At 42.6% G+C, this 19,601-nt stretch overlaps 2 protein-coding genes across 6 annotated transcripts; one reads left to right on the top strand and one right to left on the bottom strand.

Annotated features, from left to right (window-relative positions):
• Positions 1-373: 373 nt before the first annotated feature.
• On the top strand, positions 374-15,568 carry LOC148393260 (vinculin-like). Of its 5 annotated transcripts, none has more exons than XM_088385409.1 (23): positions 374-842; positions 3,361-3,431; positions 4,226-4,376; positions 4,776-4,884; positions 5,158-5,280; positions 5,685-5,845; positions 7,781-7,871; positions 7,946-8,093; positions 8,172-8,325; positions 8,407-8,582; positions 8,668-8,766; positions 9,192-9,382; positions 9,891-10,090; positions 10,349-10,477; positions 10,552-10,701; positions 10,824-10,932; positions 11,051-11,353; positions 11,423-11,547; positions 11,624-11,809; positions 12,544-12,699; positions 13,220-13,423; positions 13,710-13,814; positions 14,018-15,568. In XM_088385409.1, the coding sequence occupies exons 1-23, from the start codon at positions 675-677 to the stop codon at positions 14,162-14,164; spliced, it is 3,456 nt and encodes a 1,151-aa protein (XP_088241535.1). In that variant the 5' UTR covers positions 374-674; the 3' UTR covers positions 14,165-15,568. The 5 variants fall into 5 exon arrangements, with proteins under 5 accessions (XP_088241535.1, XP_088241536.1, XP_088241537.1 ...); XM_088385412.1 differs by having other exon boundaries at positions 753-852; XM_088385410.1 differs by lacking the exon at positions 8,668-8,766.
• On the bottom strand, positions 15,105-19,545 carry ap3m1 (adaptor related protein complex 3 subunit mu 1). Its single transcript, XM_088385418.1, has 9 exons — positions 19,010-19,545; positions 18,391-18,668; positions 18,155-18,326; positions 17,940-18,077; positions 17,714-17,799; positions 17,428-17,561; positions 17,100-17,307; positions 16,703-16,847; positions 15,105-16,628 (listed from the first exon to the last, which is right to left on the bottom strand). Exons 2-9 carry the CDS (start codon positions 18,661-18,663, stop codon positions 16,528-16,530), a joined length of 1,257 nt encoding a protein of 418 aa, XP_088241544.1. The 5' UTR covers positions 18,664-18,668; positions 19,010-19,545; the 3' UTR covers positions 15,105-16,527.
• Between the last annotated feature and the right edge of the window lie 56 nt (positions 19,546-19,601).

Raw genomic sequence — 19,601 nt, 5'->3', positions numbered from 1 at the left:
ATTTTCAAACTTGTAATACCACCTAAAAAATACTTATACCTTTCTGAATACTAGCATGAGTGACCAATGCAAACATAGATTAGCAAATAAGGTTTGAGTGTTCATAAATCAATAAATTGAAATTTTGCACCTAAAAACTATGTTTAATTTTGTAAGCCATTTGGGTGTAGACATTTCAGTGTAAAGTCTTATCCACTTATGTGTAATGCCACATTCCTCCTGTTGGTGCCACTGCACTGAACGTCCTCATCCAATCGAGGAATCCCCTCCTCTTCTCATTAATGTAGCCCTTTCCTTTTTGGGGAGGAGGGGGGTGCACACTGGCAGGCATGCATGACGTAACTTGGAAAGAGCTGTCACTTGCACGATGCTGCGCCCGTGCATGCGCGTGCAGCGTGAGCGCGCACAGGTTCCGAGCCTCCTCCATAGCGCAGGCACGGAGCGAGCTGCGTCTTCGCGGTGATTGGGCGGAGGGCGGTGATTCCTTCTGGCACGACAAGGGTAGACCCACCGGAGGGACCCGGGTCTAGATTTGACCGTCAGAGCAGACGTGGTTGTTGCTCCTCCCGCGAGTGAGGAGAGAATAAAAAGCAAGAAAGGAGGGCTTCTTTGCAAAGAAGCCACCGATCACCTTTTCGTGTGTGCTTTGGGGGCTGCGGTAAAAGTCGTTGACCATGCCGGTGTTTCATACCAAGACCATCGAGAGTATCCTGGAGCCGGTGGCCCAGCAGATCTCTCACCTGGTCATCATGCACGAAGAGGGCGAGGTGGACGGGAAAGCCATCCCGGACCTGTCCGTACCGGTGCAGGCGGTGCAGGCTGCAGTCAGCAACCTTGTGCGGGTGAGTCGATGTGAGTTTATTCTACCAGTTTGCTCTCTTGACATTCATCATGTCAACGTGGTACAATTAACACCAGATTAGACATTTAATCACATTTTGAGATCGAGACATTTTTTTTATGATGTTTGATCTTTGCACACCAACATATAAAAGTGACTCACCAAACGCAACATAATATGTTCAACTTTGCCCTTCTTGGTAATCAGTTGGACACTCAGACATCCTCAATGGAGTTTGTGGGGCGGAAGATTGATTTGACACACACATTGGTCATATTTAATTTAAACTGAGATTACACAGTGGGTCACTTTGTCTGTGTGCACTGACTGGCAAAATCAATACGAGCCCAGTCAAGAGACAACACTCGAGACATTTGAGAGTCTTTCGTTTGGCTTATTGGGGGACATATATTGGATCAGAATCCAATTGTATAACTCATAAATGGTCTTAATTATTTAGCTTTTAAAAATGTACTGAAAAAAGCGACAAAACCATCCTTGATACGATGCATGTTTATCCAGATTTGCACCAAAATTTCAAGGCAACGTTAACCTTCATTGTAGAAAGAAAAAAATAGTCCAACTAGCAAATAGTTTTTACTGCTATGCGAGTACACACAGCAGTATTGCAGTAGTACTTCCCATTGGCACCCCACAAGCACATTTAATCCTCCCATCTATTTTCTGAAGCTCATTTAGTTGACGGGTGAGTTGGAGTCTGTCCCAGCTGACTTTTTTGTCAAGATGGGTTACACCCTAGACTGGTCGCCAGTCAATCACTGGGTACCAGCCTGCCATGCAATTGTAAAAACACAATCTTAGAAGAACTGTTGAAGAAAGGCTAAATGTACAATTCAGTTGTTTATTTTTTTTATGTCCTTCACAGGACTTTATGAAAACAGAAACGTGGGTTAATGGGTAAAAGGTTCACCACTCCTAAACCAACCAATAAATAAATATAGTTGTAAACTGAAGTCCATGATGGTTGATTACTGTATCTCTCTGCTTGTTCTGATCACTTCAGTAGATTCAACCAGAGGGCGAGCAGAGGGAGGCTAATAGCAGCCTCGGGCATGTCTATGTGTCCCTGATGCGTTTTTTAGAGAAGCTATACCAAATAGCGAAAGCTGATCTTATCGGCTGTAATTAAGGATTTAAGTTTTGGGGGATCATTTTTATCTACTGATGATGCTTGCTAATTGTGCAGCAATGCAGCTGAAAAGGAGACAAGTGCTCTGTAATGAATGAGAAAGATAGAAACAAGTGTGCAAAGCATGCTGGTTACTGAGAAGAAAAAGTTCATTGTACATGATGGGCGCCTTCAGATTTTTTATTTTTGCTATCAGATGCAAAGATGTAAAAAAGAGTCCCACTGCATACTGATACGGTTACACTGTTCACCCCCAGCATGGTGGGCCATGTGTATAAAAAGTAGGTCACTGAGATTCTTCCAGATGCGAACAAAATGGTGTCAATCTGTCAGAGAAGCTGCACGTCTGTGAGCTGACGATTCAACTAAACATCTAAAAGATTAGCTGGTGCATTAGTAGGGAAACGCGCAAGCTCGCTGGAATTGTGCCGATGACGGAGCCGCGCTTGGAAGTTTCAGCTCCCCAAGGAGGCGATGTCAATCTCATTCCTGAGTACGTCTAGGGGGAGGGGAGGGAGGGAGGGAGGAATAAATAGATTTACTGTGGAGAAGTGAGTAGAAGAGTCACCTGCTTCTGTTTGGGATGTAATTCATTGGATGACCCTGCACTACCTTTCCCACTATGCTTCCCTTACTCTCTTTGCAGCTATAATTATTTTTATTTTTATCCACTCCAAGTTAATCAACTTAAGTGCCATAATTCCTGGCACACAATTCTGATGCAAAACTAATTAAGCTAACAATTATTTTAAAACTACTCGGTCGCATCACAACTTTCCAACAAACACATGGAATGTCACTGTGGACACGACGGACACTTAACTGCACATTAACTATGCAGCGATTGCACATCAACTAATCGATGCTAAGTGATGGCAATTACACGAAGCGCTTGCACTCAAGCAGGTTCTTTGTCTAAAGTTTCATCAGGACTCGCTTACTATACTCGCAAAACTTCATTCCTGCAAGCTTCAAGGAATCCTTTGCCGTTTTATTGGATGCCAGATGGTGCTTGTGTTTGCTTCTCGCTACGAATGCATCTTCCTGTGACTCTCGGGGGGCCGCAAAGTCTATTAAGTGAAGTTCACCAATGCGGCACTGAGAAACTGATGTCATCATCTTCCTGAAATTGCATCTCCAGTGTGTGAGGCCACCTTCGCGCTTTCGTGTTTATATGTAGAGCGACTGCATCTGTGGGTCCTCAATTTTTATGTTGTTGGCCTTTTCTGAAATGTGCACCTTAATTCAAATCTGCACCCAAATGTCATATCGTCACCCAAGTAAATTGTGTGAAAGTTTTATATAATACTAAAAGACTATATTTTTCTGTATTAATACAAACATTTAATGGTCCGATTATGTGTTGCAGGTTGGGAAGGAAACAGTTCAAACCACCGAGGACCAGGTGCTAAAGAGAGACATGCCGCCTGCATTCATCAAGTACGCTTGTTTACCATTGACTCTGTGTGATGGAATTGATCCACGTTATCACTGAGGAGACAGAGAACTTATTCTGAAAAGTACGGAAGAGGATTCCGGGCAGTTTAATGCTAGGAAATATGGCAGCATGCCCAGCTGCAACAAAGAGCCACTTCTGAACTGAGTGCTCAGTCAGAGGAGACCCACGGGTGACTTGTGCACCATCCGGCTGTGAGGCTGTTTGTTGTGTTCCAAGCAGGCTTCTAAACGTCTAATAGGGTGGCGGAAAGAGCCTGCACAGCAATGCCGTACCCTTGACATTGATCTGGCTGCATTGAGTGTCGTACAGATTTATGCAAATCAATGATTCAAGTTCAGCAACATAACATGTGGCTTTTAGATAATAAATGATCAGCTGCCTTTGTCTATCTTTCGACTTAAGAGCAGATTTCAAATTTTAAAACGGATATAGATGTGAAAAGTGCACCCTCAGACACACATGTATACATACACATCGTAAATCTCACCCACAGGGCTAAGGAAGAGGGGGCATGTGTAATGTGAACCTGACTAAATATAGATGAACTAGCAGCCATCGATACCCTCACCAGTGGGGGTCAGAAGAAGGAGGAGGTGCCTTGGCTTCTCTCAAGCACTTAAATTCATCATCTTATTCAACCTAATAAAACATGTATGCATCGAGCTACTCAAAAACAAAACATCCAACATTTTTGTGCCTTATGTCGTTTGCTTAATCATAAATTTTGTTTACAATATAACCGAAAACAAGAAATCTGTGTTCCCGGTGTGTGCAGGGTGGAGAACTCGTCTTCTAAACTGGTCCAAGCGGCTCAGATGCTGAAGACGGACCCCTACTCTGTCCCCGCTCGGGATTACCTCATCGACGGATCCCGAGGCATTTTGTCGGGCACGTCTGACCTGCTGCTTACGTTCGATGAGGCCGAGGTGTGTTTGTCTTCGTCTGCTTGTGATCTTTCTGGGAAATACAGCTTTTTATAGCTCCGCACGGGAGAAGGAACTGAGCTCAGAGCTCAGTAATGGGAGTCTCACTTAGATTTAATCAGTCAGATCAAATGACGTTTTCTCTATCATGATGCAGAATCAGTGTGCGCGTGTGTATGTGTGGGTTGGATATTTGAAACTTCTACTAAGTGGAATCACATTGAGCACGTCACTGTGTTTTATCATTCGTTTTGAAGGAGCAAACTTTTTATAGTTTTATAGTTAAACAGAAATCACAAGGCTGCACACACACACATGGACAGGGGGCAACTTGAGGAACAGCGATAATATGCTTTAATACTCCGAGTATGTTTATCATTGATGATGTGTGTTCTGTTCCAGGTGCGTAAGATTATTCGGGTATGCAAAGGTATAATGGAGTATCTGACGGTATCCGAAGTGGTGGAAACTATGGAGGACCTCGTCACGTACACTAAAAACCTGGGACCAGGTTGGCAAGAACTGTTTCTAAACAGCAATGATGTCCATCAAATCAAGTCCAAATGCTGTTATTAGGATAAATCGTTAATCACTAAAAATATAACCAAAAGTGAAAAATCGCCCACTGCATTCTATGTTTTGTGTTAATATATGTAAATCTGCAGAAAATGAGTTCAGCATGCAAACAAATTTCAACCTGGTGTAAGCCAACAGGCTAATCATCATCACCATTGGAAGGAATTTGCATGCATGACTAAATTATTGTTTGCTTGCCTTTGCTCAGGGATGACCAAGATGTCGAAGATGATCGAGGAGAGGCAGCAGGAGCTGACACACCAGGAGCACAGACAGATGCTCATCAACTCCATGAGCACGGTGAAAGAGCTGCTGCCTGTCCTGATATCAGGTGAGAGTGTGCGTGCGTGTATGTGTGTGTCCACGTGTGTGTGTGGGTCCGACTGCGCCACAAAAAAGCCAAAGAGAGCGGGTCACTGAGCATGCCGCACGGTCGTTATAGCAACACGGATCATTACAGTCATTAGTTGCCTTGAACTGTAAGATTGACTACAAGCACGCACGCTGCTGCTTGTTGTCCTGGATCGACTAACAAGAGCTGGGCAACACTGGAGTATCGACAAAAGTGTTGGAACACCAAGGCCATTACGGCCTGCATATCGGAAGGAGAAATTATTGATGGTGAATTTACAGTTGTCATAGTTTCAACTCATCTGGGAAGAAATAAGCAGCCAAACTGGAAAGCAACCAATGAAACTTTCCAATGACATGCCCAATTCATCTTTCCGTCCTCAGCGATAAAGATTTTCGTGGCAACCAAGAGCGGGCGTGGTGCCGGCGTGGAGGAGGCTGAGAGGAACCGCCGCTTTACCTTCGAGAAGATGAGCGGCGAGATCACCGAGATTATCCGAGTTTTACAGCTTACCACGTGGGACGAAGATGCCTGGGCCAATAAGGTGCCACTCAGCTATGCGGATTCTCATTTTAAACCCTCTCAAGTTAATCCCTACACATTTATCTAATTGCAGTTTTAATGTGGAAGGCCTGCTCACAACACACACACACACACACACATAGTCTTAGCCATACAAGCCTCTTTGCTGCAGAGAGCATCTCTCTACCTTCTGTGATTCACTTTTTCTTTTTGCTTGTTGGTGTAACCCCCTTTTCCTTTTTCTTTCTGTACTTTTCTCCTCCATTATTTTCCCTCCTTGTAGAAGGTAAGCCTGCTTCTCTCCCCATCTGCAGCCTCCAGTGCTCGTGTTTGTGCCACTTGGTTTAACACATTTTAGTGTAAATGCCATGCTGGTTGGTACGCAATAACCTGTATGTCCCGTGTTTCAGTCAGCTAATGTGATGATGTTCTGTACATATGTAACTCATCACTATGTGTTTTATGTCCATCTGTTTGTGTGATTTGAGCAGAGGTGACAAAAATACCTACCCTCTATCTTCATGTAAAAGTACTGCTTCAAATCATTTAAGTAAAAAAAAAAAAAAGATGAACCTATTCTGGCAAAGTAAGAACTAAGAAGTACAGATTTTTTTTTTAATTTACTGAGTAGAATAGAAAGCTGTGAAAAATAATAGATACTTGAATACCGAACAGTACAGTCACTTTAATTGCAATATTTAATTAATTATTCTTACCGTCAAGTATCTTCATTTACTGTATTTTCTCTCCAGCTCATACTGTCAGTGTGTTACACAAGATATTGTTCAGTCAAAATGACTTCACTCAGAAAATATTTTGTTGCCCTCCCCACCATTTATTTATTTATTTTAGAACATCAGAGATGATAAGATCAATTTCCCTCGTCCAACTTGTCACTCTGCATGTTTCAACACACATAACCGGTCCACACAATGATTTGTCTTTGTGTGTCTGAGTGGTTGCTGTGCACATATTGTTGCCAGTTCCAGTCATCATAAAGGGCTGCCCAGCCCCTAACTCCCCGGGTCATGAATTATATAAAATAAGCTGCTCCAGACACATCCGTAATACATGACCTATTGAATGTTTCCACTCACTCGTTTTATCGTCCTCTGAACTGGAAGGGAAATATTTTTCTCTATTATTTTTGGGGGAAAATTAATATTTTGATACATCCAATTTTTTGTTATTTTTTACCAAACTACAACTTTATAATAAAGATAATCGCATGTTTTGTTTTGATGGCATGTACGTAGTGTTTTAATGACTGCTGTGACTAATTTAGCTTGAGTGATTTATAAACTCGATTAATTGATGATTTGTGGCCTTAATTATTTCATAAAGCTATCGACGCAAACTGGAGTTTACGGTTAAGATGAAGCAGTTGTTGGTGCAGTCCAAATTAGCTGCTATTTTATATTATTTGTATTATTTGTGTTGTGCTAACACTGATAACAAATGCCAGCAACATCCTAATATTGCGTCTTCCTCTTTCAGTGAGGCTATGTTTTGCGCTATTTTTATCTGTTAATATGACATCTTGGGCACCAAAGTGGTTGAAGTCATTCAAACAAATGACTCAGAAACCACTAAAAAAAAAATAATTGTGTAACGTTTACCACAAAAAAAGGGAATAACATTGCTGTCCAAAAAACCCCACAGATTTAAGCAGAAAACATAAATGTTGAAATTTACGCATCTTCAATGTTTATTTATATCAATATCGTTGATTGTGATACAATATAGAGTATCATGCTGTTTGTTTATTTATTTATTTATCCATTTATTTATTTATTTATTTAATGGTCCAATCTCTAAATCCAGAAGATTGTCACAATCACAAATCAGTGATTTAATAGCAATCAAAAAAAGGTTATAAATAATAGAATATGTGTTTTCCCTTATTATTTGACGGTAATAATAAATATTTACTTTTGTATTTTAATATTTTTTTTAGGATATGGAAGCATTGAAGAGATCGTTGGCCTTGATTGAATCGAAAATGATCCAAGCGAAAGGTTGGCTGAAAGACCCCTATGGACAACCAGGTTTGTATCAGAGTGGGCTACATTTATGTTGGCCTTGACCTTCATTGACCTATTGACACCACCACCACCTTCAGGTGAACCGGGTGAGGTCGCATTGCGTGTGATTCTGGACGAGGCGGGAAAGGTGGGAGAACTTTGTGCCGGGAAGGAGAGGAAGGATATTTTGGCAACACACAAAGCTCTGGGACAAATGACTGACCAGATTGCCGATCTTCGAGTCAGGTATTGCACGCTTAGTATGAAAAGACTATTGTTGCCACCACTGGAAAAATATTTACATGTATTTATTATCTGCGGCAGAGGCCAGGGTCCAAGCCAGGCGTGTGTCCAACGTGCCAGCCAATGCTCTCAGGGTTTAGACTTGTTATTTGCCAAAGTGGACAATGCTGCTCGAAGACTGGAAGCTCTTATCAATGCCAAGCAAGCCATCGCGAGGAGACTGGATGCCGCACAGGTCTCATCAAACAACACCACGTTGAATTTTGTTCCTGAAACATTTACAGACTAATATTTATGATGGCGTTATTTTTTTAAGGCCTGGTTGGCTGACCCGAACGGCGGTCTGGAAGGTGAGGAGAACATCCGGGCGTTACTCGCAGAAGCCAAACGCATTGCCGACCTGTGTGAAGACCCCAAAGACAGAGACGACATCCTGCGTTCTATCAGTGAGATCGCAGGCCTCACCGCCAGACTTGTGGAGCTTCGCAAACAGTATGTTTATTTAGTAGATTTTTCTTCCTCTGACATTAATGACTGTGCTGTGTTTTTATCTAATTGGAAGACCCTTCATTCCCAGGATTAGAATGCAGCCTTGTGTGACCAATGCATGGCACATTTTACCTGCCTGGAGGTTATGTTGTTGCCTGTCAACTTTCGGCAGTCCTCCAAGGATAAGGTTGCTAAAATGTTTGAATACGGTGACAAACCAAAGGGGTTGTTCTTAAAATGGTTTTGCGGAAATTAAAGAGAAATATCTCATTGAAGTTTGAGCAACTTATTCAAAAAAATGACCTGCCTTGTTCCTCAAATTCAACGAGTCATAACAGCATGAATCATTAATTCTTTAGATTCTGAATTCAATGACCATAAAAGGAAACTAGTTGCATCAACATCAATGTTATTTCCCTTTAGGGATGATTCTCTAACCGAGGGTTAATAAAAAGTTGGGCTTCTAACAAATTAACATGAACACATTTATTTATGTTGCCCTTAAAGGTGGAGAAGACTTATTTCTTAGAACACCTTATTTCCCTTCTTATTTGATGCTCCTATTTATGCACATCTTTATGCAATATTTTTTTTCGGGTTGTATTGTCTCAGAGGTAAAGGTGACAGTCCGGAAGCTCGTGCCTTGGCAAAGCAAATCGGGGCGGCCCTGCTGACCCTGCAGGCCAAGACCAACCGAGCTGTGGCCAACATGAGGCCCGCCAAACCTGCAGTTACTCTGGAGGGCAAAATGGAGCAAGCACTGCGTTGGGTCGCTAATCCTGGAGTGGATGACCGAGGTGTAGGTGAGTGAGGGTTCTGGAAAACCCGACCGACACTTATTGAGCAACTGTAGTTGCCATTTAGAAAGAAAAGTGCTGCCACCTATTTAAAATAACACCATGCAACAGGCTAAAGAAACCCTGAGGCGTAAAAACATTCAGTAAGAAAAACATATTCAAATTCTTGCTTGTGTGTCTGTTTTTTTAATCGTCACCTGTTCCCTCCCACGCTGCTTCTCGGGAACAGAGTGTGAGAGACTAGAGTGGAACACAGGTACTGGCTTCCACTTTTTACCTTCGACTGATGATGCACCTTCATTCTTTAAATATTCATGACTTCAAAACAGCAATTGTCAAATTTTATTATGGTCTGCAAAAAAAATCATCACATTTTGAATCCTTGTTTGAATGCATTTTTTTTTTATTTTCCCTACCTCATCACCTCTATAGATGTGTTTGTTTTTATCCAGGAGCAAGCCAGTATTTAAATGTGATATGAAGGACGACCTCTGATGAATTTACGTGTCTTCAGGTCAGGCGGCTATCAGAGGGATGGTTGGAGAAGGCAGGAGACTGGCAGGAGGCCTCTTGGGGCCATACCGCCAGGACATGATGGGACGCTGCGACAGAACGGAGGCTCTCATGACATCCTTGGCTGAAATGGCTGGCAGGGGAGAAGCCGAGGCCCCCCACGCTCGAGCGACTGCCGCACAGCTACATGACAGCCTTAAGGTAGTTCATATAAGAACTGTTTTCTTTATATTCTTAAGAATCACAATCTTGTTAAATGTTTGACAGCACATACCTTCTAACTATATCCTACTTGGTAATTTATGTCTAGGAAGTAGAATATGATTAAAAATATATATGGTGGGCCTAAGACCAAAACTTTTATTACCCCGAAGTATAAACAGATAAGCTCAGGTTTCAGCATGCACTGGGAAAGAGCGCCACCCAGTGGTCATATCATGGCGTTTCTTCCTACACCAGGATCTGCGGCACAAAATGCAGGAGGTGATGACCCAGGAAGTATCTGATGTCTTCAGTGATACCACAACGCCTATCAAATTGCTGGCCGTGTCCGCAACCGCACCCCCGGATGCCCCCAACAGAGATGAGGTCAGTTGTGATGTTCACAGATTCACAAGACGAGCAGTGAAGAAGTACTGTTTGAGTCATCTGTGTCCTTGTAGGTTTTTGAGGAGCGTGCTGGGAATTTTGAGGCCCATGCAGGTCGTCTGGGGGCTACAGCTGAGAAGGCAGCTGCTGTGGGAACGGCCAATAAGAGCACAGTGGAGGGGATCCATGCAGCGGTCAAACATGCACGTGAGCTCACGCCGCAGGTGCTTGTTTCTTTTTAAATCACCAGTATCTCACAAGTGAATTTTCTCAAAAGTAAAAAGATGGAATAATCTTTTTTAATATTTTGACGTGTTTGCCTAATGCAAGTCCGCCCCTGGTCTAGGTAACTTCTGCTGCTCGGATCTTGTTGAAGAATCCTGGGAATAAAGCGGCATACGAGCACTTTGACACCATGAAGAACCAGTGGATTGACAATGTAGAGAAACTCACAGGTGAGATCCTTTTAAGATGTTGGAATCAACAGGTACTACTAAATTAGATTAAATTTAGTTTTTTTTTGGCTCACTTTTATTGTTCATATTTCCTATTTGTGTGTCTTTGTGAGTGCAGGTCTTGTTGATGAAGCCATAGATACCAAGTCATTGCTGGACGCATCCGAGGAAGCCATCAAGAAAGACATCGACAAGTGCCGAGTTGCCATGGCGAATGTTCAGCCCCAAATGCTTGTTGCCGGGGCGACGAGCATCGCGCGGCGAGCCAATCGTGTTCTGTTGGTGGCCAAGAGGGAAGTGGAGAACTCGGAGGATCCGCGCTTCAGGGACTTGGTGAAACACGCGTCAGATGTCCTGTCTCACACCATCTCCCCCATGGTCATGGATGCCAAGGCGGTGGCTGGCAACATTCAAGATAAAGGTACACACACTCAGTAGAAGCCATAAACAATCTCTGTATGATACTGGATGACCTCTGACCCTTCCACAGGGCTGCAGAAGGCCTATTTGGACTCCTGTCTAAGGATCCTGGCTGCTGTGGGAAAAGTCAGAGAGGCCTTCCAACCTCAGGAGCTGGATTTCCCCCCTCCGCCGCCTGACCTCGATCAGCTCCAAGTGAGTCCAACACTTATTCACCGTATGTGTTTCGTGTCTAGTCTCTTCATGGAATTTGGACCTGTTTTTCTTCCAGGTGAGTGATGAGCAGGCTCCACCCAAGCCGCCCCTGCCAGAGGGCGAGGTACCGCCCCCGCGTCCTCCTCCTCCCGAGGAAAAGGATGAAGAGTTCCCGGAGCAGAAGGCTGGAGAGGTTGTGAGTGAGCCCATGATGGTGGCCGCCAAACAGCTGCACGACGAGGCCCGCAAGTGGTCCAGCAAGGTCGGTTCACATATGCATATTGACCTCAATTTGCACAACTGACTTTTACTATTGTGGTCATGGAATATGTTGTCTCTGTTGACTGTGAATTCATATATCGTGAGTCATGTTGATACTGAAATGTGGACATCAGGGGGCTTGATTCCAATTTCAGAAGAAGAATGGAAACTGTCATCTGGTAATTAAACAAGAACCAAGTGGGCAATTCATTAAATACACTTGCATAATCCAAGAATTACAGTCAGAACATTTGGGTTCAAATCTGCATTTCTGGGTACTCCAGCTTCCTCCCACTTGCTGTTTCATTAGAAGATTTTCAATGTAAATGAATTTTTGTACACCTTTATATGCCCTGGCAGTCTCTCAGCCCAATTCAGATTCTAGCAATTGTTGCCGGGTCTCGTATAGCTATGCACATTGGCGGAAACTATCACTTTTATTGCGTCCCACTCGTATTGTGGAGGGAGACCTCGTTCCTGTTAGATCACAACCTCAGGGTCACAGCTGCAGCCCTAGTATATTATCCTCCCCGCCTTGCCTTCACTGCGCAGTCCCGCCTTCCCTTCCTACTCCTCCATGATGCCTGTACTCCTCCTTCAATTCTGCCTCTGTTCTTCCACCTACTGCTTCTCGTGGTGTACTAAACGCCTCCTGGCTCTCTCCCCTCCTCCCCCTTCCCTCCCCAATCAATCCAACCACTGGCAATACACCCCTTCCCCGCCTTGCCCTGCCAGGAGGCAGTAGAGGTAGACGAAGAAGATGAGTTTACTGATGGTGAGGATGACTATGAGCCCGAGCTGCTGCTGATGCCCTCCAACCAGCCTGTCAATCAACCCATGCTGGCGGCCGCCCAGGCTCTGCACCAGGAGGCGCGCAAGTGGTCTAGCAAGGTCTGACTTGACGTCACAAGCGCATTTTTGCCGCTGGATTATTTGACTCCACCACTTCTCTCTCCACACGCATGCAAAAACAAAGCGTCACTCAAACCGATTGCATCTGCCGCTACCATGGCAACCTCCAACCAGCTGTGGCTGCTCAGATGCTAAAGTTGTACTAAAGGTTGACACTTGATGGAATGGCTTTTTTTTAAATCGATGCACCACTATGCCCAAGTAGCTTCAGGATTTCCCGCCCTTATATAGGAATCTTGCTGTTGTCAATCACTCGTTGGCATGGCAACCAGTGATGCCAAGGATGACAGTTTCCCAAAGAGGTCTGGGTGATGTCATGGTTACTAACCTTAAAGCACTGAGAAACGGTTCAGCATGCATGGGAATTTTACGATATTCTGTGTGCATACTGCATGCAAATGACTAAATGGATGCTTGCCATTAACATTTTCATGATTTTTAACCATCCTTTAATATTATACTTGGAGATTCTCCTCATCTTATGACTCCCTTGTCTCAGGGCAACGACATCATCGCGGCCGCCAAGCGCATGGCTCTGCTGATGGCCGAGATGTCCCGGCTGGTGCGCGGCGGCAGCGGAAACAAGCGAGCGTTGATCCAATGTGCCAAGGACATCGCCAAGGCATCGGACGAGGTGACGAGACTCGCCAAGGAAGTGGCCAAGCAGTGCACGGATAGACGCATCAGGACCAACCTGCTGCAGGTTGGTTTTTAATACGAAAATGGGACACAGAAAATGACAATAACCTTTCTTGTTGTTTGATGTGCTTTTCTAATAAGCACAAACAACAAAAATATATTTTTTACTAATATTACTATTTGTTGAATAATCCTTTGTGAGAAACATTATTTTTTACAATACTGCCCTCTGCAGGATTTGTAGAGCACTGCTGCAATTGCTTGCCCCAACGATAAAACACTATTTGGAAGACAAGCCATCCACTGAAATCCGAAATATTTTTTTCTCATTTTTGTTTTTCTTGTTGAAGGTGTGTGAGCGGATCCCCACCATCAGTACTCAGTTGAAGATCCTCTCCACCGTGAAAGCAACTATGTTGGGTAGAACAAACATTAGTGAAGAGGAGTCCGAGCAGGTAAAATGTTCATTTGACTATTTGATCACGGTGCATAGTTTGAAATAAATTACCATTATTGTCACACTTTATGGGTTTGCAGGCATTAGAGACTAAACAAACAACAAAATGTGTTTTCCATATCATGTCCCCCATAACGAATTCAAACTAAAATTAATTCTGGTGTCATGACTCCCTTCCCATCGTCTCGTTGATTGGTGCAGGCCACAGAGATGCTGGTCCACAACGCCCAGAACCTGATGCAGTCCGTAAAGGAGACTGTGAGGGAAGCTGAGGCAGCCTCCATCAAGATCCGCACGGATGCAGGATTCACCCTCCGCTGGGTACGCAAAACCCCCTGGTACCAATGAAGGCAGCAATGACTTTGTGAACAGCAGCACACAAAAATAATGAAGTAGCAACATAGATGATTCTCCATCATCCACTGTAGATGTGCTTCATTTAAAGCTCTTCCTGTCTGGTTTTAAGTGGACACGAAGGAAGCGTTTTTATTAATATATATTTTTGGTATGTTGATTGCAGGTAGCAATATATTTTTTGCATGAAGATGTTTTCTATTTTCTAAAAGGCAACTTGAGAGATTATGATAGGACTTTTGTGTTTAACAGAGATTTGTGTTTTGTGTGTATAGTCACCTATGAGAGATCCTCACCAACTTTAAAAGGCTTAAGGACGGCACTCTCCTCCGCTCATGTTTACTTTGAATGATTAACGCTGCTGATTGAGTGTCGATTTGAAGGTATGACATCATCGCCTACAATTCGCTTATACTTGAACTATATGAAGTCTTCTGGATTGGAAATGGTTGGCGATGAAATGTTTTAGTTCATGATTGAGTGATTGCCGAAGTAACAAATTATTTGCTTAGCATTAGCTGTGTGCATGACAACTCATTATTGTTAATAGGGATGGGCATAATGATCAAATTTACTGGTAATTAGCCATTTTAATTTATGTAAATTGGAGTGCAAGACTGTCTCAGGGTCAATTTGCTATTTAAAGAAAAACAACATTGATGACTACACAGGTCTATGGAAAGTTAAGACACAACTCTTCAACAAATTCTGGCATGGAAGGAGTTAAGATCATTCAGATTGTTGAAACATATTCAAATTAAAATTATGTTCATAGCCAATCAAATGTCCATCCCTATTTAAACTGTGAAATTTTTATGGCTACTTATTGTTTTTTATTTAATTTTAAAGCCAAATAATGCATTGGACATGACACAACTACATTTTAAATTTATAACGCTTCAACAGCCCATTACCACCATCATACATTTTATTCTGTCATATTTCACATATTTTTTTAGCAATATATATAACATTTATTTTCCTGTATGTCCTATCTCCTTAACAGTTGAACTGTTCTGGGGGGGGGGTCATCGTGTATTTGGAGTGGTGGCGTCACAATTAACCAAATTACATGCAACCACAAGCTCTTGTTTCACTTTCATTTTATGATTTATATCAACTTTTGTATGATTGCTGGGCAAATATAACTTCTAAATGGAGAATCAGTGCGTGTGTGCACACGTGAGTAGAAACAAGCACGGCATTAAAGGGACTGAATGTAGTGAGCATGTAGCAGCCGCTTGCTGAGAGCGACAGTGTGTTATGTACATTACAGTATGTACATGTGTACATGTGTGATGTGTCTCATGCACCCTGAATGTATCCCGAAAGCTCTTGGCCATGCAAACACATGCGCTGTTTGTGCCTTGGAAGAATAAAAAGACTGATTATGAATGACTTTGAGCCAAGAAATGTTGCAACACCTGACACTATTAGATATCAAAAACTGTTTCCAGCACTTCAATTTTTTTTTTCTATTCAAACGTTTCAACCAAATCAAATAACCACCTAAAGGAATTTTACTATTCAATAGAATTTTATTCTGCTTTTTCATTTATATTGCTGACTTGTATAGATGCATTTTCAAGATTTTCATGTACGCATTGCAACAAAAGGGAAATCTTGTGAACCACTGCAGAAAACAGCGACAATCCAAAATTGCATGGTGACATGCACATTCATGTAAAAAAAAAAAATTACACACAAGTAGAGTAAGTTATATTCTCAAATGTTTTTATAATACCTCTTGTGCACTTAGACTGATAGTGAACTTTTTTTTCACAGAGAAAGGCTTGTGCAAAAGCAAGAATAAGTAAGATAGAAAGTTGCATTCAAGACCACATAAAGATTGTGCATATTTCTAAGTCGGCGTTCTCCACAGCCAATCAGAACCTGGCATAATAGTTAGCAGATAACTATGCCATAAAACAGATTGCTTTCCAGTCCTGAAGAAAGCACCTTACAAGGCCACATTTCCAAGGTGTACTAAGGCATTGCGTAGTTTTTCACAATATAAGTAGAAAACAATGATAAACAAAGGCAAGGTGCAAGCAATATTTTAAGAATGATTGTGTGGGCTCATTTACAAAGCAACACATTCCCTTAAGAAAAAACACATTCGGAGGAATTGGTCACATAGCAAGGTGATTTATAGTATTAATATTGTTATTATTATAACTAAGGCTTCCCTTTAGAGGCTACAAATAAGCCACTTTTATGTACAGAGCCTGTAATGCCATAACATGGATTTAATAAATAACTGTTAAAATGCAAAATGATTTGTGAACAATGTTGAGAGAGGTTTGGATAGATTTGGAGCGTCGAGTCTAGAGCACGATTGTGGAGCGGTGACTAAGTCAGGTCCTCACTTGGAATTTCCCAGCTTTAGTGAGGTATTTGACCCCTTTAAAGGGTTTGTACTTCTCCCCATACATGTCCAGACGGTTCACCTTCAGACCTGCGGGGAACAAATGTTCATTGTGTTCATTATTGGAACAACACATTGTGACACTGACCCGTTATTTGTATCACCTGATATGGCTAGCTGCTGAATTTTCATGTCAATGTTGAGCGAGGGGTTCTCCTCCGGTTTTGGAGCACCCGATTGCACGCTCAGGCTGCCTCGCAGGTTTGGAAGCTTCTGGGGGTTTAGTTTGCCCACGTCCCACACCAAGACCTACACAAAAGCACGCAGGGGTGCTTTCAGTAACACAACTAAAGCTATGTCGTAGCAAATGAACCACATTTTTAAGTGAGCAGGATATAAAGTACCGTACTTTGTTCATGATACGTATAGTCAGGTTGCATGATAGTGGTAAAAGACATCCATTGTACCTTTCTGAGTGAGTGGTATATAATGATTCCTCAGTCCCTGATTTATTGGCAAGACCCAAACGAATGGCATCTTATGAGCTGAATGGGCATTCACCTTGGTGGCGAGGTCATATGTGTAGTTCCCCTGCGTGGCAGTGAGGTTGGCATTGAGCACAGCTTTGGGCATGTGGATGGTGACCAGCAGTCCCTCCACCGTCTTCCCCATCGTCTGCTTGGGTCCGATTGTGATGTCCAGACGGCCGCAAGGGCCTGTCTCCATAAAGCTGATGTTCTGCTTCACGTAAACCGGAATGGCGACAAGACTGGGGAAGGCAACGGCGGTTGGTTGAAATGATCCCAAAAGGATATTGAAGGTTTTTTGGAATAAGTAAGATGGAGACAAACAGCGAGAGGTGAAGTTATTCAGTATTGTCTGCGCTTACTTTTGTGAGCTGACGTGATAGGTCATGAGGGTAAAGTTGCCGTCGGGCGGGATGAAAGAGAGGACGCGCTCCGATTCCCAGCGCTTGAAACGGACGCATGGGTGAAAGCTGACGTCGTCCAGGAGACGGGGATTCTTCAATTCATAAAGCAAAAATGTGGGATCATTTGCAAACCTTTAACCGTTAAATGCACATAATCATGACACAAACTGTTGTTCTTATATTGGCATTTTCATTTTTAAGTCAAGGCACCATTGTACTGTATCTATTAAAGCTAAGCGCTCACCATAAAGGACAGCGTGAGGTCGGGCATCCCTGTGAGTCTGACGCAGGCTTCAATCACACCTTGAATCTCTGCAAACACTGTGGAACCTGAACAACAAGCACAGTTTATTAAAATGGACCTCACATGACATATGACCGTGACAGTGTGGACTCATCCATCCATCCATCCATTTTTATTTGTGTTGCTCAGTCGACAGTGGATGTCTCAGTAGGGAGCATCTACAAACCTGATTTGTCCAAAATGGCATCTATTTCCTCAATGACGTCAAAGTATGCTTCATTGTTGGTGTATTTCACACCAACGCGCCTCCAGGGAATATTGGACAACTGGCCCGTGGGAAGCGTGTCTCCAAGATTGCTTCCCCCTGAGAAGAAACACAAGTTTTGGACTGTATTCACGCACATTTTGAGATCAAGTAAACATCATCCGCCATCTATTTACCTGTGAGAGTATTGACGACTGATCGGAGGATGGTGGGAGGTCTGATCATCTCCTTCAGGACGTTGGACTCAGTTGCCAGCGGAAAACCGTTGTCCAGCATCTCTTCCAGGATTTCGTACACCGTCACCAGGTTGTCTTTGATCACGCTTTCAGAGCATTCGCCAAAGTAGTCCTGTTGTATGCAAAGCCGTTTGAGGATTTGGTGTATATCCTTGAAACGTGTGTCTACCTCTTACCTGAAGTGTCTCTGCAACCCTGTGCAGGAATTCAATGACAAACAGTGGTGGCACTTCAGTCTGGATGACAGCGAGGAAGAAGAGCTTCCCTCTGTATATATTTATGAGATAGTGGTGCGGGGTCTGCAGGATGGGAGGCACATTCTCGGGCTCCAGTGCTTTTTCTTTAGCTTCGAAGAAATAGTCGCACACACTCCGGTTGATGACGCTCTTCCAGTGTTTCTCCAGGAAGATGTCTCCCGTGTAATTAATGAGGAACACACTGTGGATCATCTCAGCTGAAACAATAAGGTTATTGTTGTTGTTGTTGTTGTCAACAAAGCAGGGTTACAATGACGCACGTCAGTACTTTTAAAGCATTTACACAAAATTATTTTTCTGTTTTCCATATTGATTCAAAACTGATGGCGTCATAAAGAAAAGTGTCACATAATCACACTGAGTGAAAATCTGAACAACTCAGTCAACATAGTTTACTTCAACCACTTCCCGAACTTGCAGCTTTTGGAATCGGCAATATATACAATGAATGTTAAAGGTATACAATAATATGACACAAAATTAGATACAGAGAAAAGCTTATGAGTAAAAAAGTTCGGTAAAATAGTTTAACTTTTACCTGCTGACTCCGGTTTAGTCGACAAGTTGTGATGTTGCCACTAGACAGGAAAAGCCGAGGGGCTGCCTGAACCAACAAAACGCATACCCAACTTGAGATATTATTTTATGCCAAAAAATTTAAGGAACTACAAACAATTATCTGTATGTTTTAACCTCCCAAATAATAATGTTAGAATGTATGTGGGTTTGTGTTTTGAGAGGCAACTGTTAAACCCTTTTCATCAGGCAAATTTAAAGGCAGCTAACCTTGCTTTCGTTACGTTACCTCACTGTCGTCTTTCAGGACTTTTGTAAATACATTTTATAGACGCTGAGGTGTCAGAAATAAGTAAAACACGCTGATGTCGCGGAAGAATTTTTACGTTAAATGTAAAATGTATATTATTGCCGCATCCGCCTGCTTTGTGGCGAATAATTAACTTGGAATCTTAAATATAGATAACCTTCAACGGAAGTGTCGAAACTTGGTTTTGCATAAAATCTTAAATACAGTTCAAACGCATTTCAGATTTGAACAAGTTCCTCCTTTTCCTCATTCTTCGTTTAAATCTTCGTTTTAGAATAGTGACATTCAAAAAATAAGTTGATTA

Source organism: Syngnathus floridae, chromosome 9 (assembly GCF_059516105.1).
Source record: "Syngnathus floridae isolate MCC-2025c chromosome 9, RoL_Sflo_1.0, whole genome shotgun sequence".
In the NCBI taxonomy this organism is placed as follows: domain Eukaryota; kingdom Metazoa; phylum Chordata; class Actinopteri; order Syngnathiformes; family Syngnathidae; genus Syngnathus; species Syngnathus floridae.
Note: the sequence above shows the minus strand (reverse complement) of the source record. Positions and strands in the feature narration are given on the sequence as shown.

Coding starts and splice junctions, on each gene's coding strand:
- ap3m1 (XM_088385418.1), bottom strand. CDS start 18,663: ATGATCCACAGTGTGTTCCTCATTAATTACACGGGAGACATCTTCCTG. Junction 18,078..18,154: donor AGTCGTCAATACTCTCACAG/GTAAATAGATGG, acceptor GTTTCTTCTCAG/GGGGAAGCAATCTTGGAGAC. Junction 17,308..17,427: donor TATCACGTCAGCTCACAAAA/GTAAGCGCAGAC, acceptor TGCCTTCCCCAG/TCTTGTCGCCATTCCGGTTT.
- LOC148393260 (XM_088385409.1), top strand. CDS start 675: ATGCCGGTGTTTCATACCAAGACCATCGAGAGTATCCTGGAGCCGGTG. Junction 8,094..8,171: donor ATTGCCGATCTTCGAGTCAG/GTATTGCACGCT, acceptor TATCTGCGGCAG/AGGCCAGGGTCCAAGCCAGG. Junction 10,478..10,551: donor ATGCCCCCAACAGAGATGAG/GTCAGTTGTGAT, acceptor GTGTCCTTGTAG/GTTTTTGAGGAGCGTGCTGG.